The following is an 18,479-nucleotide window of genomic DNA, read 5'->3' on the forward strand; positions in this document are numbered from 1 at the left end:
AAGAGAGAGAGAGAGAGAGATAGAGAGAAATGAGAAAGGAGAAAGAAAAAGAAAGAAAACAAATAAAATATAATTTAATCGAGGACAATAAAATCAGGATTTGATTTACACGATGAAATCCTGCTAGAGAGAAAATATCGACAATAAAGACATAATAATAATGCACTTTATAGTTTTTGTTTTGTCGTTTTTTTTTAAATCAAAACAGGCAATAAGATTAAATAAAAAAGATATAACGATGGGGGTGGGGAGGGGATAGTTGCGTCAGGGGTGGTTTGGCTCATTCGTCAAGGAATTGGCGCACAAGAGCTTATAAATGAAGAAATTCGCAGCGTGTAGTAGAGTAGGGAAGTTTACTTTGGTAATGACTAGGTCATACGCTATCGCCACGTTACGATAGTTCGAGCGTAAGTGAATTCGTGCTTGTATGCATAACGTGTATGCGTAAATGTTCGTTCTACGTAACATTAGAAATATGAATCCATTATTAGCAAAACTAATCGTCGTTATATGGCTGTATATATATGTATACTGTTGCATTGCATATTCCAAGTGATAGAAAAATAACTGAATATATAACCGAATACGGCACGAAGATAAGATACGAGTACGATTGATTCGGTTGCTCGTTTTCATCGAATAACGAATCGAAAAGAGAAAACAAGATGAAAAAAGAATAAAGAGAGAGAGATTTAACGAAAATTTATTCATGTATCTGATCAACGGATTACAAGGGTTGTCTCATGCAGTGCAACATCTGATTTTCTTCAAACTTTTCACTCTTGTAATATATTGGGTTGGCAAGAAAGTAATTTCGGCTTGCACCAATAGATAGCGTTATGTTTATTTCGTTATTCTTTTGGTAATGTTAGAATTTTTTTCTTTTGAGGTTTGGTAGTTGCTGTAGACGCAAATGCTGTGTATTTTGTTTACAACTTTTAGTTTACGGTCAATTTTAACATGGAGTGCAAAAATGAACATTTTCGACATATTTTACTTTTTTATTTTCATAAAGGCAAGAAAGCGGCTGAGGCTCACAAAGAGATATGTGAAGTTTATGGTGTTGATTGTTTAACAGAACGCACGTGTCAGAATTGGTTTAAAAAATTTCGTTCTGGAGATTTTTCACTTAAAGATGATCAACGTTCTGGTCGACCTTCTGAAGTTGATGATGACCAAATAAAAGCCATAATTGAATCGGATCATCATATAACTGTGCGAGAGATTGCAAAAAGGTTAAATGTATCACATACAACAATTGAAAATCACATAAAACGTCTTGAACTTGTTAAAAAGCACGATATTTGGGTTCCGCACGAATTAAAAGAAATTCACTTAACACAACGAATCAATATTTGCGATATGCATTTCAAACGTAATGCAATCGACCCTTTTTTGAAACGAATTATCACTGGCGATGAAAAATGGATCGTCTACAATAACATTAATCGAAAAAGATCATGGTCCAAGCATGATGAACCAGCACAAACCATATCTAAAGCTGAATTGCATCAGAAGAAGATCATGCTGTCAATTTGGTGGGATTACAAAGGTGTTGTGTATTTTGAGCTGCTTCCAAGCAACCAAACGATCAACTCAGATGTTTATTGCCAACAACTTATGAAATTGGAAGAATCAATCAAAGAGAAAAGGCCAGAATTGGAAAATGGCAAAAGAATCGTGTTTCACCACGACAATGCAATACCTCACACATCTTTAGCAATACGTACAAAATTATTGGAGCTTGGTTGGGAAGTGATGTCGCATCCCCCATATAGCCCCGACCTTGCACCGTCGAACTATCATTTATTTCGAAGTTTACAAAACTTTTTAAATGGTAAAAATTTCAGTAATAACGATGACCTCAAGTCGCACTTGGTTGAGTTTTTTGCTGATAAGAACCAGAAGTTCTATGAACACGGAATTATGGAATTACCAGAAAGATGGCAAAAGGTCATTGAACAGAATGGAAGATATTTGACAGATTAAAGTTCATTTTTTGTATAGAAACAATTGAGTTTTATTTCACATTAGAAAACCGAAATTACTTTCTTGCCAACCCAATAATTAATAATTATAAATAGAATAACACAACAAAAAATAACATAAATTAATCTTTTGACGTGTCTAGGATGATACATTTTTAGAATGATATTCGTCGTACAGACACACGAAACATAGATTTTTTTCATGTATCATAATATCATCTTAAAAAATATAACGTTTTATATACGATAAAAGATTAATTTATATTATTTATTGTGTGTTATTCTATTTATATAATTATTAATTATATTACTTGCATAATAATGTTGACTTTTTAATCAAATAGAAACGTTTGTAAATAAAAGGAACTTAAAATGCTGTATAACCTTTTTTGATTATATTATTAATTATAATAATAATTATAGTTATATTAATATATATAATTATATAAAATTAATAAAAAAAAAAATAGAAAAAAATAAACATACTTTACAATAACAAAAATAAAAAATAAAGAAATAAAACAAGATTTCTCTCCTTTGAGGATCGATCCAGCAACATTAAAGACACAAGACCGTGTCGTTACCCTCTTGATGCAAAACAACATGAGGTAATATAAAAATTTTTGCGAAACTTCTATCCTAATTTTTTCGCAAATGGTTGTTGACCATTGGATTGTCTGGATTTATTAAATTATGCAATATATATTCCTCGTGGACTACTACAAGTAGTTCAAAGTACTCCTACAAGTAGTCCTACAAATAGTCCTACAAGTACTCCAAGTAGTGCTTAGTTTGAAACAAATCTGAGGGTTCACTACCCAAGACTGCCCTTATTAGTCACGTTGAAATACTAGTTTATGTCAGATCATTTAAGTCAAGCAATTATGGACACAGTTGGTACATGGATGATGGGTAGCCCCTTAAAGAAAAAAACCGTTTACTTTTGACTCTAAGGAAGCGGTAAAAGACGACCGTTCTTTTGAAAAAATAGATTATTTGCGAAATTATGTTCATAGAAAAATAACTCGAACCCGTAAAAAGAGAGAGTAATAAAAAAAACCTATTAAATGTAGGTTTTTCTCTCTTTTCTCTCTCTCTCTCTCTCTTTCTCCTTCTCTCCCTCTCATGTTCTTTTTTCATTTTGTTATTTCTTCTACTCCATATCGTATTATATTAAAATTGAATACGATAATTGGCAGGTCTTGGTATCGATCTTGCCTTGATAGGCGACAAGGATGAGATAGAGGTCTCACTGCTCGCAGTGCCACCAGAATCTCGTCCACCGCTCTTACTACTGACGGTACTTCCCGTACTCTCTCCACGCGAGCCCGTTTGCTTTCTGAGAGCACCTTTGCTGCTAGCAGAAGCATCACCGTCGCTCAAACGACCGTACTCTCCAATTCTACGCGAGGGTGGTGGTATCAAGGAACGATTTTGTCCGTCCCTATGTTTAACGTCGTTCCCGGTCGTTAACTTCTTTTTCTCGGTATCACCTTGAAGTCGTTCGTACTCGTGACCCGACATCGACGTAGGTTTCTTCAAAGAACTGCTGTTCTGAACGTAACTTACATCCGTACCAGGTGACTTCTTCCTACGTTGCGCCTTTGCGTCAAACCTTCCATATTCCAAAGTGCAATTTCCAGAATCCCGACCCTTGCTCACGGACGAATCCAAAACTGGACCTGGATCTGACTTCTTACGCGTTTCCGTATCGCTCAAACGACAATAACGCGAATTAGTTGACTTCAAACTTCTCGGTGGTCGTGGAAGGGAACTCGGTGGAAGACTACCAGCCCGACGTGGTTCACCTTCCTGCATTCTCTGTCTCTGTGAACTTCTACCTTGCTTCTCCAGCAACAACATCTCCTCTGGCTTCCCATCCGACAATCTTGAGACGGTACCCTTCAGTCTTGTACTCGCAGTCGCGAATTCCATTATACCGGCTGATGCATCCCCTCCAGAATCATCCAACAAACGACTCTTACTCGATACGGTACTCGAACTACCTGCGCTCTCTACACCCGCCAATAATGGCTTGGGTATTTTTCCCTTTCGCGACGCAGTGCCTGGATTAGAGAATCCTGGAAAACAGCAAAGTGCCCGCTGAAACAAGAGAGAAAAACGCCTACGTTGGAAAGGAATAACCGGAGGACCTGGAACGGAGTTAGTGCTCGCCACAACAGCGCATGCACACTCAAGGAAGGGGGTATTGGATCGGTTTTGAATTTGGTATTGGAATTAGTAGGATATTCTGTCAAGGAGAATACTTGAGATTAATTTTCGCGTGCCAATTCACAACAATCTTTATCTATTTTTTATAATTTATGTTTAATTCGTTTTTACGTTTGATTAGTAAATCGAAAGTAGTACGTAACAGTTAGGATTCTTATAGTTCGTCAATTTTCATTCGATAAATGTTTTACGTTAGATCACACAGTGTTATGTAAATATTAACAATCGAAATACTGTGATAGGAAATAGTAAACACGTTTTCTATACGTTACATTTGATTTTTTTCACTTCATCGAATTATCCGTAAAAAGAATAAATGATGAATAAAAAGGTTATTTGAAAAATGTTTACCGTTAATCGTATTAACTATTTCCACTTTATTCAAAAATACTAACTCAAACACAACACGAACACAACAATACCTTGACGTTGATCTGTAAATTTTTCATAAATCTCTGCAACGGCTATTAAAAGTAGAGCTAAATAAATTAATGTATAATTTTATGCAAAATTGAATGAATTCAATATTGCGTGGATACAAAAACTCACGAGTGGTATAAGTAGAAAAAAGTTTCACCACAGAACAGTGGCACTTTTAACTTTCATATTTCCTGCTTATAATTTTTTTGTGTATGAATTAACTTAATGAGAAAATGTTCTTTACCAGTCTCGATAAAAGCTTTTCGAGAATGTGATTACACGCAAATTATTCTGCCTACCTTGCTGAGTAACTGCGAATCTAACTCTTTCAACTGATCGTCAAGACTTTTGTTTGTTTGTTCAAAGCTTCCTTGTTTTCGATATTTGTAACTGTCCGTGACTCCATAAGATCCAGTGCTACCGTAACCACTTCCAGCTCCTAAAACGCTGCTTACTATAAACAAAATTAATAAAGATATGTAATTGTAATGTAAAATACTATGACGTGTTTAAAAGAAACAATTTAAAATACTGAAGAGGGAATTGATCATTGAAATCATATTTTTGTTTCTAATTATTTTACCAAGTTCTGGTGTACTTGTCAGTGCAGTATGATGATCTGCCGACGTACTTGAATGAGATGAATGTGCAGCAGGATAACTGCCGACTCCACTACTACTACTATTATCTTTGTCGTATGTGTGTTTTTGCAAGACTCTTATCATAGCATCCCTTTCGGCTAACTTAGACTCCAAATCTTTCATTCTATTTATATAAAATATTAGAGATTTAATGTCTTTTTAATATCAAATACACATGTATTCAATATTTTTCAATATTTTGTGCTACTAGGTTACATTCATAAAGTTTGAATATTTTTAAATTTACCTTGATTCAAGATCAGTTAATTTCTTTTGCGCTGCATGCACTTCGTCCATATGTCGCATTTTATCGGAACGAGCTTCTGCGATTAATTTTTCTGCATCTTGACTATTCTTTTCTAAAGCGGCAATTTTGGCATCCCTGAACAATCATTATTTATATTTAATTGTTTTGAATTATTTTAATATTTATCATATGTACTGGTAATTATACAAATGGATTTAGTCAAAATATTGCAAAAAATGTATTATATTAAAATAAATAAATAAAAATTATTTAGAATATAAAATAAATCATAAAATAAATTTGATTAAATTTTTGGACTTATTCTCCTGTTATAATTACCGACATATATAAGTGTAACGTTTGATTAAAAAATGTAAACGAACTTTGGTAGACTAGCTGCATCTATAGCAGCTTGCCTTAATGCACTTTCTTCAAGATAACGTTGTTCCCATTTAGCCACGTCACCCTCGAGGGACATAATTTTTTCGTCTCGCTCACGTAACCGTCGTTTCAAATCGGTGATAGTTTCACCAGTCGAAGATTGTTCGTTATTGTTACCACCACCACCTCCTCCCTCTCTTAATTCTTTTTCGAGCTGACCTCTCAATTGTCTTTCTGTTTCTTCCCGTCTATCGCTTGACGCTTGAAGAGAAGATAAAGCTCGTTGAAGTTGTCCGACTCTCTCTACGTATACTTGCTTTTTTCGACACTATAAAACGATTAAATATGTAAACATTAATAATATATATAAATTTATTAATTAAAATAATAATTTATCGAGAATTCAAATTGTGTACCTCTTCTTCAAGGCGTACAACGTTCCCCTGTGCATTGGTAAGAGCAGTGTCCAAAATATCAATATGTGTGCGTTGTTCTTGTAACGTTGCCCTTTGTGCGGTTAATTCTATTTCTTGTCTTTCCTTAGCTGCAGCTAACTCCTTATCTATAAAGAGCAAGATGTTAACACAATAAATAAATAATAAATAAATTTACAAAATTGGAAAAAATATAAAATAAAATTAACATACTTTGTGTGATTAGCTGTCCAATAAGCAATTCACGTTGCGTCAATTCTTTTTTCATTGATTCTACGATCGGGGGACTATCTGTTCGAGAAGATAACAAATCGATTTGATCCCTTAATGCACGATTTAATTCTGTCAATCGTCTACAGTCATTTTGTAACCTCAATCTAGCTGCCCGCTCAAGTTTTTCTCTTCGCTCGCAAGAAGCAGCTAGTTCCTCGTGTGCGCGATGGACCTTTGATATTTCTTGTTCCAACTTTTCAGATTTAGCTACATTGTTGTAAAGACGTTCTACTTCTAATTTTAAAGCACTGTTTTCTTGGATCACTATCTGAATGATTTCAGATTGTGGCCAGGTTTCACCCATTGCTGATCCTACTTCTTCCCGACCTTTAGTTTGAGGTCTAACAAACGATAGATCAATTACACTACATGAATTAAAGGATTAATCCTTTGATCTCGTAAGTCACGCTCGAAGTGACAACAATAATCATTTACTATTATGACATGTTTCAAATTTACTAATATAGATCTATGGAACGGTAATATAAATTATAATAGCTCAAGCTATTCATTACAAGTAGACACACCTAATAATATTGCAAAAATATTAAGTTCAAAGGTTTAATAGAAATATTAATATTACTTATATTATAATACCTAGGGGAAGTAGCACGTGGGTCATAAGATGTTATTTCAATGTCTCGTTTACCAATTCTAGATAAGTCAGGCTGTGATCTTGACATTGCTAATTTTTCATTGGGTCCAAGGAATCTAAGTTTATTTTTCAAAGTCAGGAGAGCGGGAGTATAAGTTTGTGGAGGTCCATCTTCGAATTCATTGTCATCCGCTTTTCCTCTTTCACTTTCTCTCATTCTTACTTCTATACTCCCTCCATTATTTACTAGTTTACTATAAGAAGGCACTTTTACTTCCTTAGCGAGATGCTTTAAAACCTGCTTGCAAAAATAATTATTAATTCTTATATTTAAAATTCAATTAAATAATATTTAAAACATGTTAGTGCATTCCTTTTATTGGTTAAATATCTATACTAGGATTACCTGTGATTGATTAAGGTAATCATCGGGTATATCTGTAATTTCTTGACAACCTCCACCTCCGGACTGTTCATAAAGATGTTCTTCGTGAGGCATATTCGATATTGATTGCATTGTAGGGCTATTTGAATGTCCTTTACCACCACCATCGCAGTACACATAGCCCATATCTCCATGTTCTCTTACTATGCCCGATAATCTAACATACGATAATAGGATATGAAAGAAATAATTATAATGTATATTAAAATTTATGTATAAATGTTTTCTCTTATAGATTCAATAATTTTTTCTAGATACTTTAGTAATATTATTTAAATAATCTACCTTCCAGGTGGTGTCCATGAATTGTCATCATTTGCATTATGAATAATAAGCGTGTTGTATGAACTTGTGGAAATATCCAAGCTGCTTCTATTAGAACCTACACTGGTACGGTTGCTTAAATTATCTTTCAAACTGTTTCTGTTAGATCCATTGATACTGTCTTTGAGACTATTTCGATTAGAACCATTTAAACTCTCCTTTAAACTGTTTCTGTTTGAACCATTCAAACTGTCCTTCAAACTATTTCTATTGAGTAGATTACCCTATGTTTTAACAAAAGAATTTCTTATGTAACGCAACATTGATTGTATAGTAGTAGGCTTAAACAGCATGCAATCAAATAAATGGACTATTTCTCTGTGTAATATCCATACCCAATAATAAGTTAGTTATTTTTTTTTCTTTGAAACTTTTAAGTTAATTTTAAATTAAAATTTCACGTCATGATACATTTTTAAACATATTTGACCATTCTAATAATTTTGTTTATATAAAAATATATTTATATGAAAAGTATTATATTTACTTGAATATTGGGTATATTTTCTTTATGGCTGGAAGATCTAGATGGGCTTTGTTGTTGATTTTCTTGACCTTGTGGTTCTTGACGTGCAGTATGTCGGATGACATATCTTTCTTCATTACTTAAATTTTCATTTGAAGTTGAAACATCTGTATCACTACCGCTTAGACTTTGAGGTAAACCACCTAATATAATATAGCATCGATGAAGCATTCAGAAAATCAAATTTCATATTTTGTACAATTTGTAACAAGAAAATAATTAGAAATTGTACCTTGCATCGACAACTGCTTTCTTTGTATATTATTATTAGAGAACGGAAGAAACCTGCCAGTTTGTTGAATCGAGCTCATGATCGGTGTTATTTCATTTAAATTTCTTAGCTTTCATCTGAAAATAAATATTCAATTTATTTCAAATCTCAATGTAATTTAAATCAATTAAAATAACACAAATTATTTATTTTTAATATATAATTTTTTTTTAATCATATCTAATTAATATACAAACTAATACTTTATTAATCAATCGAAAGGAAATATGGAAATTAATTAAATTTCAAATTACCTAAAATTTAAATACCATAAGTTAATACATTGACTTTTAAATAGAATCAATGAAGAATTATATAAAGTAAAATAAAAGAAAGCAAACAAATTCATGTCAGGTAATCACTAAATTTGATTTGCATTTTACTATCCTAAAACACTATTTTTTAAAAGACGTTTTTCTAGAATATCACATATTCCTTTTATATATCTTCGCTTTTTCTTTAAGTTTCTATTCACAAGAACACAGTGTAATGTTCGAACACTTAATCTCTTCGTGTAAGAAAATCTTAAATGCATACGGACGAAAGGATATTTAAAACTACGTTTTCAGATTAATCGTGGTTACGTGCTAGCATGTCACGGACACGTAAAAAAACACGGAGCCGCCGTGGAATGCAGTCCTATTCGTGCGATTCATATTTGACATTACTGCTTGGAGAACGAAAAGGCGCGAGCGAGACAGAAGCAGAGATAGAGACAAAGAGAGAGAGAGAGAAAGAGAAAGAGAAAAAGAGAGGGAGAAAGGAACAAGGAATTGGGAAGGGGTAAAAAGAGAAAGGGGAAGATACATTCTTACGATGAACGTATAACTAGAAGAGAGACGGAAGAAGCATCGTAGCAGTAGCAAAGCAGAACATTCTGACAGAGGAGGTGTCAACATTTAGGAGTCCTGATTATCTCGAGACATCAAATTTTTTCATTATTATGAAACATTCAAACACGTTTGTAGCTCATGTATTAGACACTTATTCCGAACTCTCTTTCTTTCTTTTTTTCTCTTTCTTTCTCTCTCTCTCTCTCTTTCTATCTATCTTTCTTTCTGTCTCTCTCTTAGGGTTAATATCCGCTCGTAAAAATATTTCCCCTCCAATCGCGAATCTTATCATTCTCATCTGTGTAGTATTTTTACAGCTTTTCGGAACTGGTACTATTCTACAGCTGCATAAATAAACAAAAGAAGCATCCTCGTAGCAAGGCTTTTGCAAGGTTCCACGTGCTGAGTATGGTATAACTACGATCCGTTTGACTCTAATAATTATCATTCGATTACTCACACGACATGAAAATGCGACTACGAAACAGAATATATCGCGATTTATTTCAATGAATTGGTACACTTCACTCTCCGCGCACGAGAAATAAAAATGCGTGTATTTTTCGCATTCCTCGGTAGAGGGCGACACGCGCGAAAGTGGGGGCACACTCCACCAAGGTGATAATTCCTTTCGTTACTCACCATTCGTGTCATTTTTCATCCGCCATTTTGTTCGTTTTCAAGGAGATGGAAATATAGTTTCCATAAAAAATATTTATTTATAAAGATTATGACGTGGATGATAAAGAAATTGCGTGATTATTATTTGTGGACACATTGAAATTGTCTTGATTGTAAAAAATAAGAAATTTAACATTGATCTCTGATTGGATTATTTGATTCACCAATCATGGCGTACTTTTTAATAACCAATCACAAATAGCAAGAACGTTTAACTATGTTCGTGTTTATTAGGCAGTCTTGGATTAACAGCGTTCGTGTTTGGTACGCCCATGAAGTCGAAGAAACGAATGTTCTTTGGTCAGTAATCGCCATTTTCTGAATCTTAAGTATAAATTTATCTTTTGAGATTAGAGGAGAGAACTTTACGACAAGAAGAACAACAACAACGACCAAGACGGAAGAACGTGTAAGCGAGACGTCGGAGTTTTCAACGAACGCGATGAATCAATCACGAAATTTCACGTCGTTGTTGAATCCAAGTTATTTGCAGAATGCGCAGCAAAACGCTGCTACTGCTAACGCGGCTGCTGCAGCAGCAGCCGCAGCTGCTGCGGTGAGTGCAGCGATCGCTAATGGAACACCTCTCAACGCTAATAACAATCCTACAACACAAAGCAGAAAACGCGAAGCCGACAGTGCGTAACCAACGTCCCCTCTTCTTTCTATAACTAATATTTATATATATATATATATATATAATAAATAGTAGATATAAATATATATATGTGTATATTTACTATTATTATTTTATAATATGTATTGAATATTTTGTTAAATATTTATTATGTATATATTACTTTATTGCAATGTAATTTTTTTTATAGATTTTGTACATATTATTACTATTGCATACATATAATACTCTATAGCACTTTAATCTTACAGTATTTCTAACGTAAACAAAAACCTGTTTATAAATTTGAAAATAATTGGATTATTATTTTAGGCGATGTTAAGCAGGAGAAAGAAACGAAAGAGGAACGTAGGAAGAGGAGGAAAACTAGATGGAGTGGTAGTGAACATGACAAAACCTTTATACCCGGGATGCCTACAGTTCTACCGACTAATCTGACCCCCGAACAGGAGAAAGCTTACCTCTGTAAGTAATATTTTACATGTGTATTATAATAATCCATCATAAGTCTTAATATACTATTATATAGGTAGAGAATGTTTTTTAAGTTAGACTTTTGTATATAAATTTTCAATATTTATTTTTTCACGTATAATATTATTATAAATTATACATTATTATGTAAGTATAAATATGTGTGCCAGTAAGTACTTGTAGATACAAGAGGTAAGGCTAATTTTTTTTTCTAAGAAACAAATAGATCCTGGATTTCGATAATAAGGATTGCCAATTATTACAAATAATTAAAATTATAGAATGATTATTGCAAATTTTTACTTTGTTTTTATAATTCAAATTCAATTTATAAAATTGCAAAGTTTCTTAACATTTTTAAAGTATGATTATGTGTAATTTCAATAATCCTATTTTCTAAAAACTGTGTTCTTTTAAGGCACAAACCTTGATATCCAAATCTTAAAATGAAAAAGAAACAAAAATTAATATTTTTCATCTTTGAATATATTTTAAGCTTAATAGGAAGTTTATTCTCAAAAGGTTTATGTGTTGTTTTATATTTTAAAATCATGATTAAATTATAAAACGTATACGGTTGTAGCAAATTGGCAATGTCTAACTGTTGGGGTTTCTGCCCCCTCTAACCCGTTGGTTTACAGTTCAGCTGCAAATTGAGGAAATCAGCAGGAAGCTACGCACTGGAGATCTTGGAATACCACTTAATCCTGAGGAAAGGTTTGAACGAAACTTACATACCAAAAATGACCATTACATATCTACAATCCTATCTACTACAGCAGCCCATAATACAGGGGTCTTAAAATATCTAAATGGCTACAATTGAATTAATATGGGATACTGATGTCCATTTGAAAAGAATGGACTAGTAAATAGCCACCACACAGCACAGAAGATGAATTTTGATAACATTGGTTTGCCCTAATCAATTTCTTTTATTAATTCATTTTTTACTAAGCACTGCTACCAGATAAATTGTTCCTATCGCAATAATTACAAGTTTCAATTCTGACATACTTCAAATATTGAAATAATCAATATTAATAATTCCATAGATACATATATATAAATATAAAAATATATTAACTAGAGAAAATAAAACAGTAGTGGCAGTGCTTAATCTGCAGTGGGTATCCTAGTTCATATATTTTTTAAATAGTCATTGTCTTGCATATGTAGAATGAATCTGAGGTAGTCCGATGTAAATGGGGTTTTTATAAAGTTATTGAAAAACATATTTACTGAGTCGGCAATTCACAATTTTTAAACAAAAAATTTACTCGGTAACATACAATGCAAATGGATGCATGGGTCACTTTAAGTATAATTTTCTTCCTCTCTTTCTCTCTCTCTCTCTCTTTCCTCTCTTTTTCTTTCTCTTTATTTAGGCTGCCGTGATTTGCACGGCAATTTAAATTATCAGATACTAATAATTTTCATAGGGTGATAATAATAATAATAATTAATAATAATAATAATTATTATTATTATTATTATTATTATAATATAATAGGGAAATTTTATTATTGATCAACCACAGCAGATATTTTAATAATTAATTAACGATTTTATCGAGTAGATTTCAGGAAAATATTGGATAATAAAAATTACGTCTGCTAACATAAGCATATCTTTGTAACTTTCATTGTTACATTACTTTCAGGTGCAACTTGAAATATAAACTTAAATAATTTTTCTAATAAATTGATTTACTCCAATAGGTTTAACTTCTCTGATTTTAGCTGGAACCATTATGTTATGTCTTTGTGTTTCATTAGTATTACACGTAATAGTAAAGTATATAAGATGATTATAACTAATCTGTCAGAAATTATTTCCTAATAATCACAGGGTCTATCTCTTAGCAGCTGACATCATACCGATTTCTGCCGTGCACAAACGCGCAGTCTTCCAGTGGTTACCTACTATAGAATAATAAACATATAGCAATGCTACTATTAACGATAGTATATTTTTCATCTTCTGTTCTGATACCTTGGCATTGTTGGTCAAACTTTATATTGTTTGTACCATTAGATAATTAAGCAATGTGGTTATTAACAAAAAAATGTGATAAAATCTTTTAATTATCTCATCTTATTTTAATTTCACAAGATTACTTTATCGCATTTCTAAAATGTCTGTTATCTACTATAGTTAAATATTTTTATTTATTCTTTTTATTGAAGATTTTTGTTTACTTTTATGATTTTTTGCTAATTATATTTTAATTTAATTTCTTTTTGAAATTCTAACTTTTCATGCTAACAATAAAATTAAATGTAAAATATAAAATTCCAACATAGTCAAAGAGTATCAGGTACATAGTAAAGAAAAATCGTTTTAAACTTATTAATAATAAAAATTCACTAAAATCAAAATTTATTTAGTCTTTAAAAAAACTACTGCTCCATCAAAATTTATTCACTTAATCACACAATCGTAGTAGGTTCAGGTTGCTTGTATGCTAGTACCATCTTAATGAAAACTTTGTATCTTAACAATTGTTTATTTTTTTTCAGGTCTCCATCACCAGAGCCAATATACAGTAGTGATGGTAAACGGTTAAATACAAGAGAATATCGTACAAGACGTAAATTGGAAGAAGAACGACACAATCTCATACAGAAGATTCTCAAAATAAATCCGGAATTTAAGCCACCACCAGATTACAAGTATATATACATATATTATTCATTATCTAATATTTTATATTTATAATTTTTAATATTTACTGATTGTATTGGGTTAAACATATATGTAACGTTTATATATATTTTTAGGCCTCCAATCATACGTGTTCATGATAAAGTAATGATTCCGCAAGAAGAACATCCAGATATAAACTTTGTTGGTTTACTTATTGGACCACGTGGAAATACTTTGAAATGTTAGCATTCCTAATCAAATTGATATTTGTTGCTCTTTGTTTTATATTTAACAATAATTCTTTTTTTTATATTTGTAGCGATGGAAAAAGAAACTGGTGCTAAAATAATTATTCGTGGTAAAGGTTCTGTCAAAGAAGGGAAAGTAGGTAGAAAAGATGGGCAACCTTTACCGGGAGAAGATGAACCGTTGCATGCTTATATAACTGCAAATAATTTAGAAGCCGTAAAAAAGGCTGTTGAAAGAGTAAGTTCAATTTTTTTTCTTTTAAATTAACTATCTTTATTTCATAATTCGCAATCATTACTTTTATTTTATTTTCAGATCCATGAAATTATAAGACAAGGCGTGGAAGTTCCTGAAGGTCAAAATGATTTACGACGTAATCAATTGAGAGAGTTGGCATTACTTAATGGAACATTGCGTGAAAACGATGGTCCTCGATGTACGAATTGTGGTGCATCGGATCATAAATCATGGCTTGTACGTAGTGTTAATTCATAATTAAAGAATTACTGATTATTGTTATATGTGTATTAAAAATGAGTTTATTTTTTTTTTTTTGCAGTGTCCAGACAAACCAAATGTTACCAATAATATAGTATGTTCAAGTTGTGGAGGGGCTGGGCATATTGCACGAGATTGTAGATCTAAACGTCCTGGACAAGGTGGTCCAGCAGCTGCAGGGATGGGAGGAATGGGACCAGGGGGAGATAAGGCAAAGATAGATGAAGAATATATGTCTCTTATGGCAGAATTGGGTGAAGGTCCACCACCGGATAGATCGAAGTCTGGGCAAACTCGACAACCTGCACCAAATCCAAATTATCCTGGACTATTCGATAGGTACATACCACCTACAATAAATATGTAATGATTGTAATATTTATATTTCACAGTTTGAGTATCTTCATATTGGTTTTATGATGTAGGCAACAGGCACCTCGCGCTCTTATGGCTGCGCCGGCACATCCACCACCTCAAATGATGCAAGGTGGGCCTATGATGCCACCACCGGGTATGGCTCCGCCACCATGGAGTCAAGGTGACGTAAATAACATGAATGGAATGAATATGCAATGGCAACCACCAGTTAGTATGCCGCCACCGCCGGGTGTCATGCAACCACCTCCACCTCCTCCTGGATCTACTACTCAGCCAAATATACCTCCCTTGATGCCCTGGATGGCTGGAAACAATCAGCCACCACCACCGGGACAAATGCCACCAACGCAAATTCCACCACCTGGAATGGGTATTCCACCATGGCAGCAAGGGCAGCAAGGGCCAATGCGTCCACCGCCTCCTGGTAATAACTAAATTAGGATATATAATATTATTAAGTAAAATATGTAACAAATGTGTCTAATACTGGAACTTTGATCATCCGGGATAAAATTTTTGAACAAGTCAGCAACTTTAGGTATTTAGGATCGATCATAACCAGACGAACGAAAATTAACGAAGAACTTAAGAAAATAATCAATTTAGGCAATGCGTGCTTTTATTCGGTCAATAAATTACTCAGCTCGTGGTTGCTGTCTAGGCGATTAAAAATCAGGATATGCAGGACAATCATCCTGCCGGTAGTCTTTTATGGTTGCGAATCGTGATCGCTTACGTTACGGGACGAAAAGAAATTTAGGGTTTTTGAAAACAAACTTCTTCGTAAAATCTTCGATGCAAAACGCGATGAGGAAACGGGCAAATGGAGAAAACTCCATAACGTTGAAGTACATCGATTGTACAGCAAACCGGACATTATGAACGTCGTAAAATCACGCCGATTAAGGTGGGCTGGTCACGTGACGCGTATGGGGGAGAATCGAACGGCACACAAAATATTGGTCGGTATACCGAACGGGAAAAGACACTAGGTAGATTGAGACGTAGATGGGAGGACAATATTAGAAGAAATCTTAAAGAAATAGGATACGAAGATCGCGAATAGAGGGGTCGTGCTCAGGGACGGAAACAATGGCAGGATTTAGTATTTGCGGCAATGAACTTTCGAGTTCCTAACGCCAATTAATAATAATAATAATAATAATAATAATAATTTGTAACAACATTTTAGTAAACCGTATGCGGCGAGCAGTCTGCAGTTTGATTGCCATTAATATATATACATAGAGAGAGATTGCTTTTTATTTTATTAATATCTTTGTGAATACCACATAATTGTACTGTATTGATATTATGAGGCATCACAAACAAATTTTATTAATACTAATTACATATTATTTTGACCCCCATTTAATACAATATCATAATACTTGATTATTGATACATATAGGCATTAATGAATAATTGAATTAATCCCATTATTAATTACAGGAACAGCACCACCTCCAGGATTTCCAGGATGGCAACCTCAGCAAATGGGTGGCTGGCCTCCAGCAGCTCCCGTTCCACCACCACCACAACAGCAACAAACTCCTGCACCACCAGGAATCGATCTGAATACCTTACCTACATTATTGGCTCAGCCACCACCACCTCCACCGCCCACTAGTTAGTGTGAAAAGTAATTAAATCGCACGATTAAATATTTATAATCCTACTCTGTAGGATCACAAATAGGTAAGATTAATAATAGTTGGGGCCCTACCCTTTTAATATTAATATTAATATTAGAATAAATTATATGATTTTGTTATATTAAAAGAGACTTGATCATCGAATTTTAGGAATAATTAATGTATTGAGTTTCGTAATTATAATAATACGTTATGCCTTGTGAAACTTTGTTTATTCCAAATAGTATTGCATATAACAAAGATCCAAGTTCTTAATAGTTATTATACAGTATATTTTATTAAAACAATGTATTATACATTGTTCATAAAATATGAACAATGTGTTAATTGCGCATTGAGACGACATTAATTACTTGTATTGGTATATAGAGTAGGCAAGGTATTTAACCTTGTTTATCATCTATTATAAACTGAAATAATACTTATCTTTCCTACAAGGAAAGAAACTAATTATAATACGTTGCGCATTTTTTATAATGCAAAATGTCCCTGTTAAGTTAACGATAAAAATCTTGTTAACATTGCACATGTGATTATACAGATATCATTTGCTTACTATTTGTATAAATTACTATATCATCATAGTATTAATTCAGGTTTTTTGCACAGCACATTAGTAGTAATATTAAGCTTAATATGAAGAATAGTAGTAAAGTACTATTCTTATTAGTACAAACTTACCCAGAATGTACTGTTTGTGCATATAATGTTATTTAATTCAGGAATATATACGGTAAATAAGTATCAATGGGAAATAAAAAGCAAAACAAAAGAAAAGTAATGATTTTGCAATATTGAAGAAAAAAAACATTAACAATTCTTCTTACCTTTATAAATATATACAAAGAAATTTATCTAAATTTATATGAATATATGCACAAACATAAAATGATAGTAAATACCAGAAGTAGTATGTTTCGGATACACAGTAGGAATACAATATTACTTTATAATATACAAGTTATTGTAGTAATAAAATTAAAAGTATAGTCACACAATTATACTTTTAATATCATTTAAAATACCACTTAAGAACAAATGGACATATGTTTTATAAATTAATTGGATTGCTGATTCTTCTAACAATTAATGTTTTTATTTTTCTTTATGTTGGCGTTTGTTCTATTTATATATACTCAATAGAAAAATTAAATTAAAAAATAAAAATACTTGTAGATCAATTATGTGCGTGAACATAAAGAAATTATTAAAATTAGAGAAATTATAAAATATATAAGTAGAGTCACAGGAAAAATGAATGTCTACACTTTTGCTTATGTAGTTAATGTACCTTAACTATTTATATGTCCTATTTATATGTCCAATGTTGAATGAATTATAAATATCAGTTTTCGGATTAATTACAGACTATATTGTTTCTGAAAGATGATAATATTAAGCTATTATTATTACGAATTTATTCCATTAAAAATAGTTTTGTTATTGAATTTGGTATTGGATTGATAATAATGTGAATAAAACATTGAATTCTATTAGTAATCATAATAAACATTAAATGTTAGTAGGATTACATATTAAGACAGAAATGTGTAAAAATATTTACGGGGACAATGCTAGTTTGCTTAATGTTTAATCTGTAAACAATAAAGATATCCATTAAAAATAGTTATATATAAATACATATATA

The 18,479-nt window shown here is 32.4% G+C and overlaps 2 protein-coding genes and 1 long non-coding RNA gene across 10 annotated transcripts; 2 read left to right on the top strand and 1 right to left on the bottom strand.

The window, feature by feature from the left end:
* Window positions 1-2,165: 2,165 nt before the first annotated feature.
* On the bottom strand, window positions 2,166-10,393 carry LOC107067015 (uncharacterized). 7 transcript variants are annotated; one of them, XM_015322155.2, is made up of 14 exons: window positions 10,071-10,190; window positions 9,032-9,416; window positions 8,739-8,854; window positions 8,468-8,649; window positions 7,942-8,204; window positions 7,618-7,813; window positions 7,214-7,509; window positions 6,557-6,957; window positions 6,326-6,471; window positions 5,912-6,237; window positions 5,529-5,663; window positions 5,224-5,405; window positions 4,940-5,094; window positions 2,166-4,091 (listed from the first exon to the last, which is right to left on the bottom strand). In XM_015322155.2, exons 3-14 carry the CDS (start codon window positions 8,815-8,817, stop codon window positions 3,162-3,164), a joined length of 3,291 nt encoding a protein of 1,096 aa, XP_015177641.1. In that variant the 5' UTR covers window positions 8,818-8,854; window positions 9,032-9,416; window positions 10,071-10,190; the 3' UTR covers window positions 2,166-3,161. The 7 variants fall into 7 exon arrangements, with proteins under 7 accessions (XP_015177641.1, XP_015177640.1, XP_089035389.1 ...); XM_015322154.2 differs by having other exon boundaries at window positions 9,032-9,301; window positions 10,071-10,188; XM_089179263.1 differs by lacking the exon at window positions 10,071-10,190 and adding an exon at window positions 9,926-10,062 and having other exon boundaries at window positions 5,272-5,405.
* On the top strand, window positions 9,451-10,161 carry LOC149030453 (uncharacterized). The gene is made up of 2 exons (XR_016178828.1): window positions 9,451-9,737; window positions 9,928-10,161. It is a non-coding gene; the product is annotated as an uncharacterized LOC149030453 (long non-coding RNA).
* A 164-nt stretch (window positions 10,394-10,557) lies between the features above and the next one.
* On the top strand, window positions 10,558-18,457 carry SF1 (splicing factor 1). 2 transcript variants are annotated; one of them, XM_089179264.1, is made up of 11 exons: window positions 10,558-10,700; window positions 10,785-10,929; window positions 11,241-11,393; window positions 12,044-12,119; window positions 13,925-14,077; window positions 14,186-14,292; window positions 14,371-14,537; window positions 14,616-14,774; window positions 14,860-15,137; window positions 15,224-15,600; window positions 16,629-18,457. In XM_089179264.1, exons 3-11 carry the CDS (start codon window positions 11,339-11,341, stop codon window positions 16,808-16,810), a joined length of 1,554 nt encoding a protein of 517 aa, XP_089035390.1. In that variant the 5' UTR covers window positions 10,558-10,700; window positions 10,785-10,929; window positions 11,241-11,338; the 3' UTR covers window positions 16,811-18,457. The 2 variants fall into 2 exon arrangements, with proteins under 2 accessions (XP_089035390.1, XP_015177644.1); XM_015322158.2 differs by having other exon boundaries at window positions 10,572-10,929.
* Window positions 18,458-18,479: the final 22 nt, after the last annotated feature.

This window comes from Polistes dominula, unplaced genomic scaffold, assembly GCF_049000335.1.
Source record: "Polistes dominula isolate Pdom_NZ unplaced genomic scaffold, Pdom_raw_medaka contig_37, whole genome shotgun sequence".
Classification (NCBI taxonomy): Eukaryota; Metazoa; Arthropoda; class Insecta; order Hymenoptera; family Vespidae; genus Polistes; species Polistes dominula.